Source organism: Amblyraja radiata, chromosome 10 (assembly GCF_010909765.2).
Source record: "Amblyraja radiata isolate CabotCenter1 chromosome 10, sAmbRad1.1.pri, whole genome shotgun sequence".
Lineage (NCBI taxonomy): Eukaryota > Metazoa > Chordata > Chondrichthyes > Rajiformes > Rajidae > Amblyraja > Amblyraja radiata.
In genome coordinates this window covers 39,319,612-39,343,974 of record NC_045965.1, presented here as the reverse complement: position 1 = coordinate 39,343,974, position 24,363 = coordinate 39,319,612, and the positions used below count along the sequence as shown (strand labels likewise).

At 44.7% G+C, this 24,363-nt stretch overlaps 1 protein-coding gene across 3 annotated transcripts in view; it reads right to left on the bottom strand.

Moving 5' to 3' along the window:
- Positions 1–24,363, bottom strand: part of osbpl9 (oxysterol binding protein like 9) — a 129,110-nt gene that overhangs the window by 104,025 nt on the left and 722 nt on the right. For all 3 annotated transcript variants that reach the window (XM_033028585.1, XM_033028586.1, XM_033028587.1), the window contains exon 2: positions 11,201–11,251. In XM_033028585.1, coding sequence (XP_032884476.1) covers positions 11,201–11,251 — 51 coding nt within the window. The remainder of the gene's footprint in view (positions 1–11,200; positions 11,252–24,363) is intronic.

Here is a 24,363-nt window from a genome sequence, read left to right as displayed (position 1 = left end):
TGTGCAAAGCTGGTAGAGACATACCCCAAAAGACTTGCAGCTGTAATTGCAGCAAAAGGTGGTTCTACAAAGTATTGACTCAGGGGGGCGGAATACTTTTGCACGCCACACTTTTCAGTTTTTTATTTGTAAAAAAATTTGAAAACCATGTATCATTTTCCTTCCACTTCACAATTATGCACCACTTTGTATTAGTCTATCACATAAAATCCCAATAAAATACATTTACGTTTGTGGTTGTAACGTGACAAAATGTGGAAAAGTTCAAGGGGTATGAAAACTTTTGCAAGCCACTGTATGTGCAGTATCCCATATCCCTTAGTTTCCAAAAAAATCTACCAATGCACTTGGGACTAATAATCCATCATGTCCAACAGCCACAGCATTCTAGGAGTTTACTAATATCCCTTGCATAAACATATTGCTCCCATCTCGATATTATATGGCCTATCCCTTATCCCACGACCAGCTGGGAAAAATATCCTCACAGCATTTCCTCATTCTAAGAATTTAACATGTTTCATTGATATCACATTCAACCTTCACTATGGTGTGGAAATATTCTTTAATCTAATTTCATAGAATAGTATCATTCAAAGAACAATACAATCATTCCAAGAATAAGTCAAGTGAACATTCTGTTACACTCTCTCTCAATATTTTTCTTTAAGCAAGGACCTCAGGTCAGCACAAACTTCAAGATACGGTCTCACTAGAAACATAGAAAATACGTGCAGGAGTAGGCCATTCGTTCCTTCGAGCCTGCACCGCCATTCAATATGATCATGGCTGATCTTCTAAAATCTGTACCCCTTTCCTGCTTACTCCCCATATCCCTTCATTCCTTAAGCCCGAAGAGCTAAATCTAACTCTTGAAAACATTCAGTGAATTGGCCTCCACTGCCTTCTGCGGCAAAGAATTCATAACTCTCTGGGTGAAAAAGTTTTCCCTCATATCAGTCCTAAATAGCCTATGCCTTATTCTTAAACTGTGACACTTGTTTCTGGACTCCCTCAACATCGGGCACATTTTTCCTGCATCTAGCCAGTCCAATCCTTTGAGAATTTTATATGTTTCTATAAGATCCCCTCTCATCCTAAATTCCAGTGAATACAAGCCCAGTCGACCCATTAAAGCTCACTTCTGCAAGACAGTCACTTTTACATTCCTATGCCTTTATAAAAGAGAGTCATTATTCCATTTGCTTAAGTAAATCACTGAACCTGCATGCAAACTTTGTGAAACGTGCACAAGAATATCCTGGATTCTCCAAAAACCAAAAGTTCTCCCATCATTCTAAACACCTTATTTTCTATTTTTCCTACTAGTGAGAATTATTTCATACCCTGATCATAGCTGCTTACCTGCTTAGGTTCCCAATGCTGAACACTCCCATTGTCCCAGCTTTGACTGCACACCTAGTACTATTCCGGACCTTGACTCTCAAGTTCAAGTTCAAGTTAGTTTATTGTCATTGCACACTTGGCCTTGCTCCTAACCCCTCTGCACTGACAATATATCTGGCCCACACATAAAGCCCCATATCTGACCCCCTGGACTTAACCTATTATATTCAAGTCCACAGGTGCTTATCTAATGTGGTAATCATTTATGGGGCACTTCACGGACCAAATTTTGAATAACAAAATTTGCTACATCCATTGGCTTCCTTGTTATCTAACATGCTAGTTACTTTGCCAAATAAGTCATCAATTGATTGAACACAATTTCTCATCCATAAAATAATACTCAATCAGCTGTATAAGTATTCTGTTACCATTTCCTTCATTTTCCTAACAAACTGTCCTGACGTCATTTTCACCCCCAATATTTTCAGTATTTTGCTAAAATTAAGTGGTCATGTTTTATTGCCATATACTCAAGCATAGAAACATAGAAATTAGATGCAGGAATAGGCCATTCGGCCTTTCGAGCCAGCACTGCCATTCAATATGATCATGGCTGTTCATCTAAAATCAGTACCTCTTTCCTGTTTTTTCACCCATATCCCTTGATTTCACAAGCCCCAAGAGCTAAATGTAACTCTTGAAAACATCCAGTGAATTGGCCTCCACTTGCTTCTGTGGCAGAAAATTCCACAGATTCACAACTCTCAGGGTGAAGAAAGTTTGTCCTCATCTCAGTCCTAAATGGCCTACCCCTTATTTTTAAACTGTGACCCCGGTTCTGAACTCCCCCAACATCGGGAACATTTTTCCTGCAGTTGCAGTACGTGAAAATCTAGTAGGCAAGCAGATGCTTTCTCCGACCACCCCCATTTGAAGGCCACTATCTTCCACTGCTTCTACCTAGTGCTTGGTACCTACTTCCAGCAGCCACTGGTTGTTCTCCAGGATGCACCGAGCAGCATCCTGATCCATGCCGGATACCAGGGCGAATTCAGCACAGAGACTCTCGCGCAGCGGCGCAACGCTTCCGACACCTCCGGCGGCCCGGGACTCTTGCACTGAGGCTGATCCATGGCCGGAGCTGCAGCGAGCGGCTCGCCATCCCGGCAAACACTCGCCAGCCCCGGCTCCCCATCCACATCTGCCCCCGCCGCTGCTTCTGCTTCCATCCCTCCCTCCGCCCCGGCTCTCCAATACCCGCTGCCCATGCAGTTGATATTAGATTTGAAATTCTCGTTGATCACAGAATTTCTCACGACAGAGCGTGAGAAGTTCTGTGATCAGCTTGAGAGTGTGAGAACTGGGCAAAATGCACGAGTCTCGCGCTCAATGTTGGCAGCTCTGTCTTTAAGAGCTCTATCTAACTCCCTCTTGAAAGCATCCAGAGAACGGCCTCCACCACCCTCCGAGGCAGAGAATTTCACACCCAGAACTGTGTGAAAAGGTACTGTTCCAAAAGTCAGATGGAGATCGGAAATAAGGAAGACCATCTATAGAATTGCAATGTAATTTAATCTATTGCCAAAAGTTTTATTTATTGAACGAAATAAACACTGGACTGAATCAATTGTTACTAATTTATTTGTCTAAGAACACAAGAAAACACTTGTGTCAGTCTGAAGAAGGGTTTCGGCCCGAAACGTCGCCTATTTCCTTCGCTCCATAGATGTTGCTGCACCCGCTGAGTTTCCCCAGCAATTTTGTGTACCCACAAGAAAACACTCTCCTGCTCTGCCACCCTGTGGAAGTTTGATCTACTGCATTCGCCATTACTCAAATAGCACCCTATCAGTTTAAGTGGCATTTGTAAGGAGAGTTTGAGAGTAATGTCATAACTGAAATCTTTTGAAACAACCAATGCCATCCTGAATACAATAAGACAAATTGCAGACTGAGTGCCATACTTGCGAGTGAGCAGCTGAAAGGAGGAGCCGCGCGGGAAATTTAAAAGCAACCATGAGCATCTGGGAGTGACTGCTCCTAGTGGTGTATAAAAGGAAGGCAGGCACGAATGGAGCAGTCTATTGGGAGCTGCCGTGTATGGAGTAGCTGCGTGCAAGGGTAATGGCAAGATAGGTTACGTCTTTTGCTTTGAACAACTCTTCCTTGGTCTTAGTGCAGTACAGATGGCAGTTGGGGCACTAGTATTATCCTGCAGGATGAGGGAAGTCAGGGAGACTGAAGGTGGACTAGATAACTGTGGGAAGTTTATCCAGCTGCAGGTCCTGACTGACTGCACAAAGGAACTGTAGTTGGCACTGGATGGCCTTGGGATAATCCGGGAGAAAGAGAACATCATGCTTAGGAGCTTAGTTTACGGATACAGTGCGGAAACAGGCCCTTTGGCCCACCGAGTCCGCACCGACCAGCGATCTCCGCACATGAACGCTATCCAACACACACATGGGACAATTTATAATTATACCAAGCCAATTAACCTTCAAACATATACGTCTGGAGTGTAGGAGGAAACCGAAGATCTCTGAGAAAACCCATGCGGTCACGGGGAGAAAGAACAAACTCCGTACAGGCAGCACCCATTGTCAGGATCGAACCTGGGTCTCCGGCGCTGCAAGCGCTGTAAGGCAGCAACTCTACCGCTGCGCCACCGTGAGAAAGTTACACTCAAGGTGCAGATAGAAAGTGGACTTTCAGGAAAGAGAGTAGGCACCATGCAGGATTGGTCATCTCCCCTCCAAACCAAGCATACTCTTTTGGAAACTGTTGGGAGGAGGGGGAGGGGGGAGGGATGGATGAACTTTCAGGGGAAAGCAGCAGCATTCTGGTCTGTGGCACCACGCCTGGATACGTGGCAACCGGGGTTGGGAAAGATCAGAGAGGACTATTGTGAAACAAAACTCATTAATTAGGGGGTACACATTGGCATCAATGATATGGGTAGGGAAATGGACAAGGTCCTGCAGAGTAAATTGGGAGTTAGACAAAAGATGAAAAAGCAGAACCTAAAGGGTAGTAATCTCCAGATCACTCCTGGTGCCAGGTGCTAATGACATTAGGAATAGGAAGATAGGACAGGAGAATGCATGGCTGAGGAGTTGGTGTAGGTGGCAGAGATTTAGATTTTTGGACCATTGGATCTTCCTGGTATAGAGGTGACCTGCACAAAATAGACTGGTTGCACCTGAACTGGTTTGGGAACCAATATCCTGGCAGCATTTATTTTTGGTGCTACACTGGGGGGAGGTTCAACTGGATTGGCAAGGGGTGGGATCCAAGGCAGTAGTGAGGCAGGTAGGAGGCAAGACGTCCGTAGAACTGCTGTAGCTTTGGGAGCAACAACAGCAGCAGCAGGAGGAGATTAGCAAGAGATACGACTGATTGGCTCTAGCCCAAGTGGGAGGAGAGAAGTGAAAACAGTTTAAGTACAGGTCAAGGACAGGCAGACTTGACTCAGAACTGCTGTAGCTTTGGGAGCAACAACAGCAGGAGATTAGCAAGAGATACGACTGATTGGCTCTAGCCCAAGTGGGAGGAGAGAAGTGAAAACAGTTTAAGTACAGGTCAAGGACAGGCAGACTTGACTCAGAACTGCTGTAGCTTTGGGAGCAACAACAGCAGCAGCAGCAGGAGGAGATTAGCAAGAGATACGACTGATTGGCTCTAGCCCAAGTGGGAGGAGAGAAGTTTGTAAATTGGTAAATCAGGCAATTTATCAGTCAATTTAAGTAAGACTGCTCTTAGGGAGCGGCAGTGAGTGAGCGGCCTTGTGAGTGAAGTGCCCTGTGAGTCTTTGGCTTGGAGGCTGAGGAGAGGAGACTACGCAAAACACTGCAGAGGGAGAGACGAAAGAAGGAGATGTCAGGCAAGCTGATTCAGTGTGATGCTTGCAGTATGTGGGAGGTCAAGGACACCGCTGGTGCCTCTGGCTGCTACAAATGCGAAAAGTGCATCCAGGTAGAGCTCCTGAAGGGCCGTGTTGGGGAACTGGAGAAGCAAGTGGATGACCTCCGGTTCGTCCGAGAAACGGAGTCGTTCCTTGACAAGTCCTACAGTACGATTGTTACACCTAAGGTACTGGAAGAGAGAAGGTGGGAGACAGTGAGAACGGGAGGGAAGCATGGAATGCCAACGTCCCTGGGGGTTGTACCTCTTGTGAACAGGTTCACCCACTTAGAAGCTGTCGGGACAGAAGAGGTGTTTACACTGGGCGGTGGACTGGCTTGTGATGCGAATAGGGCTGTTGAGCCAAAACCAAAAAGGCCTAAGGCAGGCAACGCCATTGTAGTAGGAGACTCCATTGTGAGAGGTACGGACAGGGGTTTCTGCGGCAACAGACGGGATGCGAGGATGGTGTGCTGCCTTCCTGGTGCCAGGATCCAGGATGTCACGGACAGAGTGCAGAAAATCCTCAAGGGCGAAGGTGAACATCCGGAAGTGGTAGTGCATGTCGGCACAAACGATGTCGGAAAGAAGGGGATGAATATTCTGCAGCGTGACTTTGGAGAGCTCGGAAAAATGCTGAAAAGCAGGACCTCCAGGGTTGTTATCTCCGGGTTGCTTCCAGTTCCTCGTGCTGGCGAGAGCAGGAACAGGGAGATACGGGACCTGAACGTGTGGCTGAGGAACTGGTGCACGGGGCAGGGATTTAGATTCTTAGATCACTGGGATCTGTTTTGGGGTAAGGGGGAACTGTACAAAAGGGACGGATTACATCTTAACAGGTGTGGGACCAGCATTCTGGCAGGCAGGTTTGCCACTGCTACACGGGTGGTTTTAAACTGAATAAGGGGGGTGGGGTGTCGAATGGGCTAGTGGAGGATGGAGTTAAAGGGAAAGGGTTTCTTAAATGTGTGAGCGTAGAGACAGAGGGGTGTAAAATGAGGGTAAAAGCAATAGGTAGCAAGGTGAAAAGTAAAAGTGGCAGGCCGGAAAATCCAGGGCAAAAATCAAAAAGGGCCACTTTTCAACAAAATTGTATAAGGGGTAAGAGTGTTGTAAAAACAAGCCTGAAGGCTTTGTGTCTCAATGCAAGGAGCATTCGTAATAAGGTGGATGAGTTGAATGTGCAGATAGCTATTAATGACTATGATATAGTTGGGATCACGGAGACATGGCTCCAGGGTGACCAAGGCTGGGAGCTGAACATCCAGGGATATTCAATATTCAGGAGGGATAGAGAGAAAGGAAAAGGAGGTGGGGTAGCGTTGCTGATTAGAGAGGAGATTAACGCAATGGAAAGGAAGGACATTAGTTTGCAGGATGTGGAATCGGTATGGGTAGAGCTGCGAAACACTAAGGGGCAGAAAACGCTGGTGGGTGTTGTGTACAGGCCACCTAACAGTAGTAGTGAAGTTGGAGATGGTATCAAACAGGAAATTAGAAATGCGTGCGACAAAGGCAAAACCGTTATAATGGGTGACTTCAATCTACATATAGATTGGGTGAATCAAATTGGCAGGGGTGTTGAGGAAGAGGATTTTTTGGAATGTATGCGGGATAGTTATCTAAATCAACATGTAGAGGAACCAACGAGAGAGCAGGCTATTTTAGACTGGGTATTGAGTAATGAGGAAGGGTTAGTTAGCAGTCTTGTTGTACGTGCCCCCTTGGGCAAGAGTGACCATAATATGGTTGAGTTCTTCATTAGGATGGAGAGTGACATTGTTAATTCAGAAACAATGGTTCTGAACTTAAAGAAAGGTAACTTTGAGGGTCTGAGACGTGAATTGGCCAAGATTGACTGGCAATTAATTCTAAAAGGGTTGACGGTGGATATACAATGGAAGACATTTAAAGACTGCATGGATGAACTACAAAAATTGTTCATCCCAGTTTGGCAAAAGAATAAATCAGGGAAGGTAGTGCATCCGTGGATAACAAGGGAAATCAGGGATAGTATCAAAGCGAAGGATGATGCGTACAAATTAGCCAGAAAAAGCAGCATACCGGAGGACTGGGAGAAATTCAGAGACCAGCAGAGGAGGACAAAGGGCTTAATTAGGAAAGGAAAAATAGATTATGAAAGAAAACTGGCAGGGAACATAAAAACTGACTGCAAAAGTTTTTATAGATATGTGAAAAGAAAGAGATTAGTTAAAACAAATGTAGGTCCCTTGCAGTCAGAAACGGGTGAGTTGATCATGGGGAACAAGGATATGGCGGACCAATTGAATAACTACTTTGGTTCCGTCTTCACTAAGGAAGACATAAATAATCTGCCGGAAATAGCAGGGGACCGCGGGTCAAAGGAGTTGGAGGAATTGAGTGAAATCCAGGTTAGCCGGGAAGTGGTGTTGGGTAAATTAAATGGATTAAAGGCCGATAAATCCCCAGGGCCAGATAGGCTGCATCCCAGAGTACTTAAGGAAGTAGCTCCAGAAATAGTGGATGCATTAGTAATAATCTTTCAAAACTCTTTAGATTCTGGAGTAGTTCCTGAGGATTGGCGGGTAGCAAACGTAACCCCACTTTTTAAGAAGGGAGGGAGAGAGAAAACGGGGAATTACAGACCAGTTAGTCTAACATCGGTAGTGGGGAAACTGCTAGAGTCAGTTATTAAAGATGGGATAGCAGCACATTTGGAAAGTGGTGAAATCATTGGACAAAGTCAGCATGGATTTACAAAAGGTAAATCATGTCTGACGAATCTTATAGAATTTTTCGAGGATGTAACTAGTAGCGTGGATAGGGGAGAACCAGTGGATGTGGTGTATCTGGACTTCCAGAAGGCTTTCGACAAGGTCCCACATAAGAGATTAGTTTACAAACTTAAAGCACACGGCATTGGGGGTTCAGTATTGATGTGGATAGAGAACTGGCTGGCAAACAGGAAGCAAAGAGTAGGAGTAAACGGGTCCTTTTCACAATGGCAGGCAGCGACTAGTGGGGTACCGCAAGGCTCAGTGCTGGGACCCCAGCTATTTACAATATATATTAATGATCTGGATGAGGGAATTGAAGGCAATATCTCCAAGTTTGCGGATGACACTAAGCTGGGGGGCAGTGTTAGCTGTGAGGAGGATGCTAGGAGACTGCAAGGTGACTTGGATAGGCTGGGTGAGTGGGCAAATGTTTGGCAGATGCAGTATAATGTGGATAAATGTGAGGTTATCCATTTTGGTGGCAAAAACAGGAAAGCAGACTATTACCTCCTTCTTTCATCTCCGCAACATCGCCAAACTCAGACCCTCTCTCACACCGCCTGCTGCTGAAAGACTCATCCATGCCTTCATCTCCTCCCGACTGGACTATTGCAACTCACTTCTCCTTGGCATCAGCTCCACCTACATCAACCGACTCCAACTGGTCCAGAACGCAGCCGCCCGACTCATCACCCACACCAAATCCTGGCATCACATCACTCCAGTCCTCAAAAAACTTCACTGGCTTCCCATCTCCCACCGGATCACCTACAAAATCCTGGTCCTCACCTACAAAGCCCTCCACCATCTGGCCCCCACATATCTCATTGACCTCCTCTCCCCCTACCAACCCTCACGGTCTCTCAGATCCACATCAGCCGGTCTCCTCTCCATCCACAAGTCCAACCTCCGCAGTTTTGGGGACAGAGCCTTCTCCAGGGCAGCTCCCAGGCTCTGGAACTCCCTCCATCTTCCAGTCCCGCCTCAAGACCCATCTCTTCACCTCTGCCTATCCTTAGCCCCACGTCCCCGTCCCTTTTCATCTGTGGATTAATTGCCTCATATTGTGTTTTGTATTGAATTCTGTCTTTACTTTGTGTACTAGTCATGTCTCTACTATTTATTTCATTCCCCTTACATGTTTTTCCTATACATGCTCAATTTTTGTAAGGTGTCCTTGAGACTCTTGAAAGGCGCCCATAAATAAAATGTATTATTATTATTATTATCTAAATGGTGGCCGACTAGGAAAAGGGGAGATGCAGCGAGACCTGGGTGTCATGGTACACCAGTCATTGAAAGTGGGCATGCAGGTGCAGCAGGCAGTGAAGAAAGCGAATGGTATGTTAGCTTTCATAGCAAAAGGATTTGAGTATAGGAGCAGGGAGGTTCTACTGCAGTTGTACAGGGTCTTGGTGAGACCACACCTGGAGTATTGCGTACAGTTTTGGTCTCCAAATCTGAGGAAGGACATTATTGCCATAGAGGGAGTGCAGAGAAGGTTCACCAGACTGATTCCTGGGATGTCAGGACTGTCTTATGAAGAAAGACTGGATAGACTTGGTTTATACTCTCTAGAATTTAGGAGATTGAGAGGGGATCTTATAGAAACTTAAAAAATTCTTAAGGGGTTGGACAAGCTAGATGCAGGAAGATTGCTCCCGATGTTGGGGAAGTCCAGGACAAGGGGTCACAGCTTAAGGATAAGGGGGAAATCCTTTAAAACCGAGATGAGAAGAACTTTTTTCACACAGAGAGTGGTGAATCTCTGGAACTCCCTGCCACAGAGGGTAGTCGAGGCCAGTTCATTGGCTATATTTAAGAGGGAGTTAGATGTGGCCCTTGTGGCTAAGGGGATCAGAGGGTATGGAGAGAAGGCAGGTACGGGATACTGAGTTGGATGATCAGCCATGATCATATTGAATGGCGGTGCAGGCTCGAAGGGCCGAATGGCCTACTCCTGCACCTAATTTCTATGTTTCTATGTTTCTATGTAGAAGATTTTCAATGATAACAAGTCCAAAGACAGGCTCGGCAGGAGCATGGCAGGGAGCGAAGAAAGACAGTTATATTAAACTACATTTATTTCAATGCTAGAGGCATGACAGGTAAAGTAGAACAGAGTGTGGATAAATATATTTGACCAGGACATTATAGCTATTGCAAAAAACCTGGCTCACAGAGAAACAGTTACAAGACTGCCAGTGTAATGTTCCAGAGTACAGGTGCTGCAGGCAAGATAGATGTGGGAGTTGCTTTATTGATCACGGGGAATATCACGGAAGTAGTCCATGATGATCTGAACCCAGTGCACCAGATACCAAATCTTTTGGATTTATTTTTAAAAATTGGATACTGCATTATTGGAATTTTACTGAATTTATTTCCTTCCATTGTACTATTCCATCGATTTGCAGCAACTATTAATTGATTGCTTGCTTTATTATCCACCACTTCAATAACTGCATCATTTTGTCATTTCATCCTTTTTGCAAACTTCTCATGTAGATAGAATTACAGATATCCAATTGCTTTGTTATATGCAATAACAACTATAGACGCTGTTTTATTCCTAAATAGATACAAAAATGCTGGAGCAACTCAGCGGGTCAGGCAGCGTCTCTGGAGAAAATGGATAGGTGACGTCCCTCCGCAACTCCTTGGTTCATTCATCCCTTCCCACCTAAACCACCCCCCTCCCCTGCAACCACAGGTGTAATAGCAGTCCTTGTCCCTCCTCCTTCGACTCCATCTAGAACCACAGCTGTCCTTCCAAGTGACTGAAATTTACATGCACCTCCTCTAATCTAATCTTCTTCATCCCGTATACCCGATGTGGGCTCCTGTACATCGACGAGACCAAGCATAGGCTCGGTGACCGCTTTGCCAAACACTTGTGCTCGGTCCACCAAGGTTTACTGGATCTCCCGGCATCTAATCAGTTTAACTCCCCTTCTGATACTGACCTTTCAAAGGCAAACTAATTAGACAACAATTTTGAAGGAAATAGAATCTCACAGACAAGATGAAACCAAAGACAGCATGGAGAATGATGGGCAATAAATTATAGAGAAACCATGACAGATATACAAGCAAAAAAACAAGGACACGATATTACATTAATTAAAAAAAAGATATTAGCAATCAGATTCCAAGGATGTACCAACAGTGAAATTTGTTATACTTACCCTCAGTCTGACGCAGCCTCTTCGGGAACCCCGCATCATTTTGTCCTTGGACTGGAAAAAAACAAATATAATGTCGGATCTGATTCTAAAATACAATAACAAATAAAGCAGATCAAATTCACACAATTCAAATTCTTACCAGCATGTTTGTTGGCAATTATTGTTTTTTGAAATGTGGAGCACATGGGTAGATGATAACCTGTAAAGCATTTCTCCATCTGATACTTTAATATCAATCTGGTTAACACTTCCCTTAAAGAGCAGTTCGGACTTGAAAACAAAAACTCATTCAGTTGTCATAAAAGCAGGATTTGGAGTTGCTATTCAAAGTATCAGGATTTGTGTACTAAACAGATCCTGCACATTGCTTTCTCTACCTGCTTTTCTGCATGTTTACAGACACAATGCAGTACCTTTAGTTTGGAGATAGTGTGGTAACAGGCCCTTTGGCCCACCGAGTCCACGCTGACCATAGATCACCCGTACACTAGTTCTATGTTATCCCACTTTCGCATCTTACACACAAGAGGCAATTTTACAGAAGCCAGTTAGCTTACAAATCTGCACATCTTTGGAACGTGGGTGAAATCAGAGCACAGAGAAAACCCACATGGTCACAGGGAAAACATACAATCTCTGCGCAGATTGCATCCATTGGGCGGCGCGACTCTTGTCAGCAGCGGCCTCTGCAGTCCGTCTGTCTTTTTATTGTTTTCTGTCTTGTTCCATGTAGTCTTTTTCCATAAGGTCTTTCCCCTGCACGATGGCCCGACCTTTTCTTTGTCGGGTCTCCGTTGTCGTTGGGGCTGCAACGTGGAGCGGCCTCCAACAGAAATGACCTGTTGGAGGAATGACCTGGGGCTCCAGTCGCGGAGCTGCGGATTTACTCACCATCACGGAGCTGGCCGAGTCCGGAGCGGGTGGAGCTGTGGTGGAGCGCTGCTGTGACCCGACACCCGGAGATTCGGAGGCTCCAACCGCAGGTCTGTGGACAATGATGCCGGGAGCCCGTGGGTCCCTGGTGGGAGACCGCTTTTCGGGGCTTCCGCAACGGCGACTTCTCCCGCCCGAGTTGCGGGGTTGAAGATTACCTGGAGCGGGGCCTACATCACCGCCCCGCGCGACTTGGAATGGCCGCGGGACTTTGTGAGCGCCCGCCGGGGCTCCAACACCAAGAGCCCGCCGGGGCTCCAACACCAAGACCAAGCGTGGCCTTGCATCACCCGGCGTGGCTTTAATGGCTGCGGGACATTTAACATCGCCCGCCGGGGGCTTTGACTGTCTTTGACTCTGACATGGGGGGGAGAGGGGAGTGCAGGGGAGAGATATGTTTAAGTTTTGCCTTCCATCACAGCGAGGAGGAGACTCACTGTGATGGATGTTTATGTGAATTGAATTGTGTTGGTGTGTGTCTTGGTTCTTTTCTTGTATGGCTGCAGAAACCAAATTTCGTTTGAACCTCATGTGAGGTTCAAATGACAATAAAAGGTATTGTATTGTATCTGTAGTGGGGATCTAACCCAGGTCTCTCGCTGCGCCAATGTGCTGCCCCTGTACCTGTGTTACTGTTTACCTTGGTTTCTAATACCAATTGAAGCAACAAAGAACAGCTCAAGTTATATAAAAGAGAAGAGCAAGAACAGCTATGTTAAAGTGCCTCATAAACACAAATGAAATTCTTTGATGCGGAAATAAAGGTTCCTGAAGGAAATTTTGCCTTTTGGATGTTCAGCTTCAGCAGGCATTTCACGTATTGCAACTCCCATAAAATTACTCAAAGTACAGTTGCTTCCCACTTCTCTCACCATCTCCCTTTTCTCACATCCTAATGCCCCAACATTCTTCCAAATAGCAGTCCATCATCAAGGATCCTCCACCATCAGTCATACTCTCTTCTCACTGCTACCATCAGGCAAGAAATATAGAAGCCTGAACTCACGCCATAGATTCAGGAACAGCTATTTTCCTACAATCACCAGGTTCGTGAACCAATCTACACCATCTTAATTCTACCTCGATAATGAAAAACTGCAGTCCACCTTTTGAACTAATATGGACTTGTTCTTTTTCCAAATTATGTTTTTGCCCTAAAATCTTTCTTTTTTTTTTTTTTAAACTATCTTTTTAGAATTTCGTGTAATCTATCTATATTTAAAACTCTGTGTGTGTCTGGCTGTGTAGCTGTGTATGTTTCTGACTTGTGGCTGCCGGCCTTTGATTCGTTGCTACGCCAACACCCGACCCACAAACGCCCTGATTTTTTCCATTTCGGTAGAGATTTCACTTTTCATTCCAAGTATCCACTCCTCATTAAATGTCGTCGTGTTTATGTACACATTTTTAAATAAAATCCTTCTCCACCCACCCCCCCCCCCCCCCACCAACTCACTCATTTTGTCGCCTCCTGCTGGCCAGCGACCATAACGGCTGCTGGCGCCCGCATCTCGCCTCAAAGATGCCATTTAAAAACAGCCGCACTGCTGATTCCTGAGCCGCTTGAGTTGGAGGACCACATCTCCCGTGGGGGCTACGGGTAGGGAACGGCTGCGTTGGGGGAGCAGACCCAACGGGTCTGCACTTGGTCAAGTATATATATAAATTTATGTATAATTTGTTTTTGTGTTTGTCTCAATCTACATGCTGTTGCAAACAAGATTATTAATGGTGCCCATACCTCATCATACTCGTGCATATGACAAAACACTTGAACATTTTATAAGGCTTTGAGAACATATTTTAATAGTTATCACAAGCTTTCAAAAGCAGTTGAATAATCTAATGATATTAAGAAATTCTGTTATTATATATCATATGATCATATACTTATTAAAACTTTGATCTTGTATGCGCGTATATGTGTGTATATGTGGTTGTCACATCTTCGCAAAAACATTACGTGGTAACAATTACATCTTTACATATTCTGATTCACATTTTTACCCTTGGCAGAGAGCCTCTTCACTGAACATTTTATGCTTTATTTCTCGACTTATTACTGATTAAAGTTTAAAAAGATCAAAAGACTGAATTTAAAATGACCAGCAACTGATGACGTCACAATGGCTCGGTTAGCAGTGATCAGCTTCACTGAATATGTTGTCCTATATTTCATGTTATTCACAATTAAAGTTTTAAAAATGCCAACATTTACAAGATTTTTACTGTTAAAATCCTTCCTCCCAGCTTCCAACACACTTCGATACAAAGCTGCAAGACAGAAACACTCTGAACTTTTCACCTCAATAGGATTTTTCAACAGGAGGGGAAGGGCCAATAGGTATTGCAGTTGGAATTTGGAATTTTTGAAAAGTCCATTGCTGAGGGAGGCAGGGGAGTGCTGGAATCTTATGTTCGGGAACGGGTTAAGTTGTGTTGGGGGAACGGCTGAGTGGTGGAATATTTCATTGGGAGACCACACCATTGGGGAGCAGACATATTCTGATTCACATTTTTCATTAAAATCATTCCTGCCAGCTTCCAACACTTCGACACAATGTTGCAACACAGGAACACTCTGAACATTTCACCTCACAGGAGGGGAGGGCGAATTGCTATTGCAACACGCAGGGGAAGTGCAAATGGAATTTTTTTTCAAGCCCACTGCTGAGGGAGGCAGGGGAGTGCTGGAATCTTACTTTCGGGAACGGCTTGAGTTGGAGGACCACGCCTCCGATGGAGGCTACGGGTAGGGAACGGGTGCGTTGGGGGAGCAGACCCAACGGATCTACACTTGGTCTAGTATTGCTTAACACTCTTCAGGTGCTATAGAGGTATAAGCAAGCATCAATTTGCCATATCTTGTAGCACCCGTTTGATTTTCAGAGATAATCTGAATTTTGCCAAAAATGTATCGCAAAGTTTGTTATAAACCTGTGGTGCAAGCAACTTTGTACCAGTTAAAACAAATTCACAATCACATAGGACAGGTTTAGAGGGATATGGACCAAACGTGGGCAGGCGAGGCTAGTGTAGCTGGGACATGTTGGCTGGTGTGGGCAAGTTGGGCCAAAAGGCCTGTTTCCACTATATCACTCTATGACTCTAAGGCATAGCAAAGGGCAATACCACTGCATCCAAATATGTTGTCAACTGCAAGCAAAGCATTGGTGTTGGTTTACTATTGGCATCAGTACTTGCATAAAGTGAAAAACTTTGTTTGTGTTCTATTGAGTGAAATTACATCATTATGAGTACAATCAAGCTGCACACAAGAGGAGCAAAGGGGTGCAAAGTGAAAAATAATCAGTGCAGAATATACTGCTGCAGTGTCAGTGCTGCAGCTAGAGAGAAAATACAGATAAACTATTAAAATGCAAGGGCCTTGAGGTAGGTTGGGAGATCAGGGTATACCCTTAATTTATGAGTTCAGTAATTCGATAATCCATGTCTATGTTACTTTTAGACTTTACTAGCCTCTGTAAACGTATGCAACAGCAATTTTAAGGATTTTTTGTTTAAAAAGGATATATCTAGGTGGTGCATTCTTCCCATTGCTTTGATTTTGCATACCTCCAGCAAGTAAACTCAGTTATCCCAAATATTCCTCCATTTTTAATTATAATGGGCCAGGGATCCACACCACTTGATGGGGATGTTATACCTTTTTTTCAGAGATGATTTGCCAACATTCTTGAATTGGTTCTTTTGAGGCATCGAGTTACCAGACAAATAATGGATCTAGGCATAGAATCATATGTAGACAACATTTATACTCTCTCTTCAGTACTCTAGGCAGTTCACATCTCAGAAAGAGGACAACCGTGTTTGCTGCGGCATATAAACCATGTGCTTTATATTCAGTTTGCGTTCATGACATTTAACACTCATTCAATGCCCATGAAACCAAAAGGTGAATTTCATGCTCAATGAATGCTTTTGTTATGCAACATTTCATGATACCAAAGGCCTCCTACCCCACCCCTTCCATGTTGTGAAGTGGTATATATTTTCCAGGATATCAGGATTTCCAGGATTTTCCAGGATTTTTATTGTCAGAAGCGGTCATTGTGCAGCAGAAACAGGTTGGCAGAAGACCTTTATTTTGTACATGTTTTCCGCAGTCCATTCTCTCAAATGCATCAATAGGTAATGTCCTAATATTCTCCTCCGCCTCTTTGTAGGGTACATAGAACAATCCTTGTTCGAAACGTACCGTGGCCGTATCCCCGAACTCTACCTCCGCTACATTGACGACTGCATTGGTGCGACCTCCTGCACTCACGCAGAACTCACTGACTTCATCCATTTCACCACTAACTTCCATCCGGCACTCAAATTCATCTGGACCATTTCCAACATCTCCCGACCGTTTCTAGACCTCACCATCTCCATCGCAGATAACAGACCACTGACCGACATCTACTACAAACCCACTGACTCCCATGGCTATCTGGCCTACACTTCTTCACACCCTGCTTCCTGTAAGGACTCCATCCCCTACCAATTCCTCCGTCTACGCCGCATCTGCACCCAGGATTAAGTATTCCAAACAAGGTCGTTGTTGCTGATAATGCATATTTGATGATGGTGTTAGTACCATTTATAGGTGAAGAGGGAGTAGAGGAGGGGGCTCAGCACACATCCCTGTGGAACGCCGGTGTTCAGGGTGAGGGTTGAAGAGGTGTGGTTGTCTGACCTAACAGACTGGGGTCTGTTAGTTAGAAAGTCCAGTATCCAGTTGCAGAGGGAGGGGTCGATGCCCAGGTCGCTGAGTTTGGTGATCAGTTTTGAGGGGATAATGGTGTTAAATGCTGAGCTATAATCGATGAACAGCATTCTCACGTAGGTGTCTCTGTTGTTGAGGTGGGAGAGGGCGGAGTGAAGTGCCGTTAAGATGGCATCCACCGTACTACTGTTCTTGCAGTAGGCGAACTGATAGGGGTCCAGTGTGGGAGGTTGGCAGCCTTTGAGGTGTGCCAGGACCAGCCTCTCGAAGCACTTGGTGATGATGGGAGTAAGTGCAACTGGGCGGAAGTCGTTGAGGCTCGCCGCAGTGGAGTGTTTTGGCACCAGCACGATGGAGGTGGTTTTAAGGCACGTGGGGACAACTGCTTGGGCAAGTGACAGGTTGAAGATGTCAGTCCAGACGTCTGTCAGCTGCGCAGCACAGGCCCTGAGGACGCGCCCGGGGATGCCATCAGGGCCAGCAGCCTTTACATGCATTAATCCTGCTCAGTGCCACATACACGTCGTAGGGGGTGAGTGTGAGGGGCTGGTGATCAGCAGGGAGCACAGCCTTGATGGCCATCTCTTGATTGTCCCTGTCAAAGCGGCCATAAAAGTGGTTAAGCTCCTCAAGGAAGGAGGCGTCGCTGGATGTGGGGGTGATGTTGGTGGATCTATAGTCCGTCATGGCCTGGATGCCTTGCCACATGCGTCAGGGGTCGGAGTTGTTATTGAAGTGCTCCTCAATCCTTAGCTTGTAGCAATGCTTGGCCTTCCTGATGCCCCTCTTCAGGTTAGCCCTGGATGAACTGTAGGCTCGAGCATCGCCTGACCTGAAAGCGGTGTCCCGTGCTTTCAGCAGTAGCCTGACCTCGCTGTTCATCCATGGCTTCTGATTCGGGAATGTGGTAATCCGTTTGAGGGAGGTGACACTGTTGATGGTGGAGTTGATAAACTTCTCCGAGAACTTCGGTTTCCTCCCACACTCCAAAGATGTACAGGTTTGTAGGTTAATTGACTTGGTATAAGTGTAAATTGTCCCTAATGTGTGTAGCATAGTGTTAATATGTGGGGATCGCTGGTCGGTGTCGAAGGGTCTGTTTCCATGCTGTATCTCTAAAACTGAACTTAAATTAAAGTTCAGCCATCTCTAAGAGTATCATTATTAACATAGTAATACATCCAATAGCGTTAATTATCAGATAATGAAGATACGAAAATAGGTGATGGGACAGGTATTGTAGAGAAAGCAGGGACTCTGCAGAAGGACTTGGACAGGTTGGGTGAGTGTGCAGTGAAATGGCGATGGAATACAGTGTAGCAGTCATGCATTTTGGTGTTATGAATAAAGGCGTTGATTATTTTCTAAATGGGGAGAGAATCCAGAAATTGGAGGTGCAAAGGGACTTGGGAGTGCTGGTGCAGGATTCCTAAAAAGTTAATTTGTAAGTCAAATCGGTAGTAAGGAAGGCAAACGCAATGCTAGCATTCATTTCAAGAGGACTGGAAGACAAAAAAAGGATTGTACTGCTGAGGCTCTAAAGGCCGCATTCGGAATATTGTGAACAATTTTGGGCCCATATCCAAGGAAGGATGTGCTGGCTCTGGAGAGGGTGCAGAAGGGGGTTTACAAGAAAAATCCCAGGAATGAATGGGTTAACATATGATGTACGTTTGACAGCACTGGCACTTTACTTGCTGGAGTATAGTACAATGAGGGTGAACCACATTGAAACTTACCGAAAAGTGAAAGGCTTGGATAGAGTGGATGTGGAGAGGATGTTTCAGGGAGCCCAGGACCAGTGGTCATAGCCTTAGAATTAAAGGATGTTCCTTTAGGAAGTAGATGAGGTGGAATTTCTTTATTCAGAGGGTGATGAATCGGTGGAATTAATTGTCACAGAACACTGTGGAGGTCGTCAATGGATATTTTTATGGCAGAGATAGATTTTTGATTAGTACGGGTGTAGGGTGTTTTTGGGAGAAGTAAGAAAAATGGTGTTAGGAGGGAGAGACAGAGCAGCCATGATTGAATGTCAGAGTAGACTTGATGGGCCGAATGGCCTAATTCTGCTACTATCACAAGATTTTTTTAAAGGATAGCAGGGAATGTGCAAATGGGGAGAATTATAAAGCAGAATTCTCAAAAAGCAGCAGAGTTGAGGGAATTACAAAGTTAAGATGTGACAAAACATTGGACAGATTTGAGCAAAAGCATGATGAGAATTAAAAAAAATGCAAATCTGGACTGGGATACAACATGGATTTGTGACAATGATTGAAGCTTACTATGAGCCAGGATATAGGCAGTGGAGGTTTTGAAGTGGAAGATGTAAAATCAGTTTGAATATGTACTGGTGAAAAATCAAAGACAGATATAATGAAAAATCCCACTTAATAATGGGTACCAAAGCCATGCATTTAATAAGCATAAAACTATCAACAAGATAAGCAAGGGTGTGGTACCTCTCATCAGAATCTAGTGCCTGGTATATGAAGTTATATTTCAACTTCTATCTATCTGTACATAACTAAAACTCTGATCTTGTTATCTTCCGGTTTATGCGGTCTTTCTATTTGCGCAAAAACGGTTTGCGATAGCGCTACGACATTTCGCCAGTTCATTCACCGTTCTCCTATGCTGTGATTGCACCAAGTTTTGTTACGATCGGTTGAATGTCGTAAAGGTTAGCGAGGTTTAAAAAATATTAAAAACTGCGCGTGCGCAGATCGATCACCTCCCACCCCACAGCTCCCCGCCACATCTCCCCCCCACACTCTCCCCCCCCCCCACACCCCCCTGCCCACACATACCCCCACTCCTTCCTCCCCTCCCACCCCCTTCCCTCCCCCCCTCCCACCCCACACACCCTTCCCTCCCACACATGACAGCTGCCACAGAAGGTAGTTGAGGCCAGTTCATTGGCTATATTTAGGATGGAGTTAGATATGGCCCTTGTGGCTAAAGGTATCATGGGGTATGGAGAGAAGGCAGGTACAGGATACTGAGTTGGATGATCAGCCATGATCATTTTGAATGGAGGTGCAGGCTCGAAGTGCCGAATAGCCTAAACGTGCACCTATTTTCTATGTTTCTATGAAGAGGAGGGGGAGGGAGTGCTGGGGGATGAGGGGAAATGAGCCGTGCCTGCACAATTAGGGGCTATGGGTGTGTGGTGGAATATTGTGTTGGGGGAACGGGTAAGTTTTGGAATATTGCGTTGGGGAATGAGTTGTGTTGGGGGACCAGGCCTCCCGTATGACTGGGACCCAACTAGTCCTACTTAGTCTAGTTATAAATAAGAATGCATCATCCAATGATAGTAAAGTCTGAGGAAGGATCACGACTCAAAACGTTGCCCATTCCTTCTCTCTAGAGATGCTGCCTGTCCAGCTGAATTACTCCAGCTTTGTGTCAATCATCCAACGATAGATTAGTACCAATATTACGATTTGTAAAGAAGTGTACAAAAAACCCAAGTCATCAATATCATCAAGTGCAGAACCAAAAGGGTTTAGTGTGCAAAATATGAACCTTTACATAAGAAGCAAATGCAGATAGAACAAAGAAATAGGAGGCAAATGGTACACTGTTTTACACAAATACATGCTGAAGAGAGAAGCAAAAATGTCATTGCATTTGACACAATCTGCACATTCTGCTCATTTTAGGAAAATTTGAAGGTGTTAGGTAGAAGAGTGCAGAAGAGATTTATCAAAATTATTCCAAGGCTCAGATTTTAGTGATGTGCTGAATAGAGACGGTTGGAATAGAGACGGTTGTGAGGCAATTTGATAAAGATTTTTGAAGGATATATAGGTAGAGCAGAGACAGAAAGACAGTTCCCATTGATAAAGGGATCAAAAGGTAGACCACGCAGAACAAAGGTGATTGGTAAAGGAACCAAAAGTAACATGAGAAAGACAAATTTTGACTTTTAACAGAGCTCGTCATTTACTACTGGAATACATAGCCAGGGGTAGTAGTGTGACAGATTCAATTGTACTGATGAAAAGGATAGGTACTGGAAAGAAAATAATTGAAGTTAGTGAGAGGGACGAAATCAATTTATTTTGCGTATCACTAGTATGGACTCAAAAACACCAAATGGTCTCACCCTTGCTGTAACGGCTGATTCTGTGAACAATGTTTCTCACCACATCTGAAATACTATATATCATTCTGTGACTAATAAATGAACAATATTAAAGTGGGGAGTCACTGAAGATGTAATATAATTGAGCAAGTAGTTAATTAAACCTATATGAAACATTGGAGATATTGAATCATACATTTCAGGAGCAAGGAAACAGAACCAAATGGCAATTTTGCATGTTTAGGCACAAATATTTGGGCCATACTATGACTTTTTATTCTTGACTACATCATCTCACGTGCCAGCATCCATCACTTTGCGAGTTTTAGTTCCCTCCTCAGACAGTGAAGTCATTATCCTCCACCAAAATATTAAATCCATATCACACTTACACACTCATGAATAGATTAGTCTCGGACATGAACAATGTCACATAAAATGGCAACAAACCCCTGGGTTCACCACATCCATACTGACCATCAAGTACCCATCTATACCAATCGCATATCCAGCACACAGCTGAGGACCTAGAAGAACGGCCATTTTTACACCCATTATATTTCAAATATTTATCAAAATCACTGCTATGAAGGAACCCAACTCCAACATACAGTATATACTTCAGATTAAAAGTTATCTATATAATTAAAAGTCTCATCTTAACCACTTCCTCTTTGCACTGTGCTTTGGTTTTAGAAAAAACGCTACCACAATGGCTGTGATTTTTTTGGCATCTTACTCAGTCCTCCTCCGCTGCGCAGGCCCCGAGGATGAAAAATAAAAGACTTTAGTGTTTAAAAAATCTTGAGTATCTCTCTCCTGTCAATCACCACCATGAAGGCCACGCCCCTTCCGGTGGGAGGGACTATAAAACCCGGAAGTGGCTCAGTCTGTCTGCAAGATGGCGAAGGAGAGGTCACGACTCTCTTTCTGAGCTGGAAAACTACAGAACACCGAGTATGCAATGTACTTGAATAAATTATTTGTTAACCCTTAATGAAAATGAAATTAGTTGTTTGGCCTGCCCTGTGCTTGAAACTGCAATAGCAATGGGAATGAAGTGAAAATGCAATAAGCTGTTTGGCTTGGGCCTGCCCTGTGCTTGAAAGTGCAATGGAAATGAAGTGAAAATGCAATGAGCCTGCCCTGTGCTTGAAAGTGAAATGGAAATGAAGTGAAAATGCAATCAGCTGTTTGGCTTGAGCCTGCCCTGTGCTGGAAAGTGCAATGGAAATGAAGTGAAAATGCAATCAGCTGCTTGGCCTGCCCTTTGCTTGAAATTGCAATGGCAATGGAAGTGAAATGAAAATGCAATGAGCTATTCGGTCTGCCCTGTGCTTGAAACTGCAATGCAATTGGAAATGAAATGAGTTGTTTGACCTGCCTGGTACCATTAATTTCGCCCCTTAAGGCCGCTATTAGCCGAGAAACCAGTCCTTTTGCCCAAAATGCCCTTATTAGCCCAGGAGGAGCATTTTGGCCCAAAAGGCCCGTGCCAGGCCAGGAAAAGTCCAGAAAAAGATTGAGATTTCACTCCGTTTTCACAGATCTTTTTTTAATTTATTTTATAAAAGAGTCCCTATGGCCCATCAGGCCTGTACTAGCCCAGGAGTCCCTTCAGCCCATCAGTATTTCCCCTGCAAGTATTAAACCTCACACCAGTATTCTCCCTCCCTTCATTTGCTCCCTGTGAGATCCAGGTCAGGATAGACTTTCCTCCTTCATTTCTGTGATCTGCAGAAAAAGGATGAAAAATGTTTCTCCACCCTTTCCCCCTTCTCTCTCTCTCTCTCTCTCACACACACACACACACACAGAGTCTCTCACCTGTTTTGGGCAGAATTTCTGGCAGTTTCTGAGCTGCCAGCCCACCAGGCCTGAGTAACTGAGCTGCCAGCCACCAGGCCTAAGCAACTAAGCGACTGAGCAGCCAGCCCACCAGGTCTAAGCAACTAAGCGACTGAGCAGCCAGCCCACCAGGTCTGAGCGACTGAGCTGCCAGCCCACCAGGCCTGAGCGACTGAGCTGCCAGCCCACCAGGCCTGAGCGACTGAGCTGCCAGCCCACCAGGCCTGAGCGACTGAGCTGCCAGCCCACCAGGCCTGAGCGACTGAGCTGCCAGCCCACCAGGCCTGAGCGACTGAGCTGCCAGCCCACCAGGCCTGAGCGACTGAGCTGCCAGCCCACCAGGCCTGAGCGACTGAGCTGCCAGCCCACCAGGCCTGAGCGACTGAGCTGCCAGCCCACCAGGCCTGAGCGACTGAGCTGCCAGCCCACCAGGCCTGAGTGACTGAGCCGCCAGCCCAAGAATCCCTTCGGTCCACAACACCCATACTAGCACTCCAGAAAGCCCTCCCCTCCCCCCACAGGCCACCAATATTGGATTTGGTGGAGAAGTGGAATATTGCGTTAGGGGACCAGCCCTCCCGTGTAAGCATGGGACCCAACGGGTCCCACTTAGTCTAGTTATTCAGTTAGTCTAGTTATAGATCCATTTAGGACTCAACATACTAAATTAAGGAGAGGGTAGCACCTACTCATGCAAAATAATACCCACCATCATTTACAATCATCATAATCACTAAATGATCTGAAGATTTCAGACATTTAATCACACACACACAAATATGGAATTAGCTGAACACCAAATAGATGTGGGTTTTTTTTCAGAACATGGAATAATTGCTAGTCAAAGGTTTTAAAGAAGAGGGATAAATCAGATTTATTGATAACGCGTGATCATTTAGCTATTGAAGGCCAAAATAATCACAATTCCTGGAGAGGGGAGACAAATAACTGGACCAGGTGGAGCCCCTTCTTTCTCAAAGCAACTCTGCCTTCAACAAGATCAAAGCAGCTAATATACATCAATTTCTTTAGTATCCAGAAATCAAACAATCTCAGAGTTAAGTCAGCAATAACTGAATCTCCACTGAATGTCAAATACTGGCCGCCTGTAAATGAAGAAATATCGCTTGTTCTAATTGTGTGTTCATCTTGCACCAGTTTGGATAAAAAGAATCAATGTAGCGTTTTAATCAAAACCTAAAACGAAAATGTAGTAATTTTAAATAACTCAGGCTTTTTATATCTTAACTATCCATTGTGATAGTTAAGATAATTGTGATATCCATCAACTATTGTGACTATCTGCAACACAAAGGCTGTTGCAACATCACAAGAACAATTCCATTGATCAATAATCTCTTCTTCCTTAGCTTTTCAGAATGCTGTGTATTTTGCAGGATTGTTGGGAGCATTGTGTTCGCATTCAGTGAAATTACATTTTGTTTACAAATGAGATACGTTAAAATATAAATCGCTAAGTTATAATAACACTGCTTTTATAAATATTTATCCAACTTTTTTATTATGGACATAACCAAAGGAAAACGATAAATA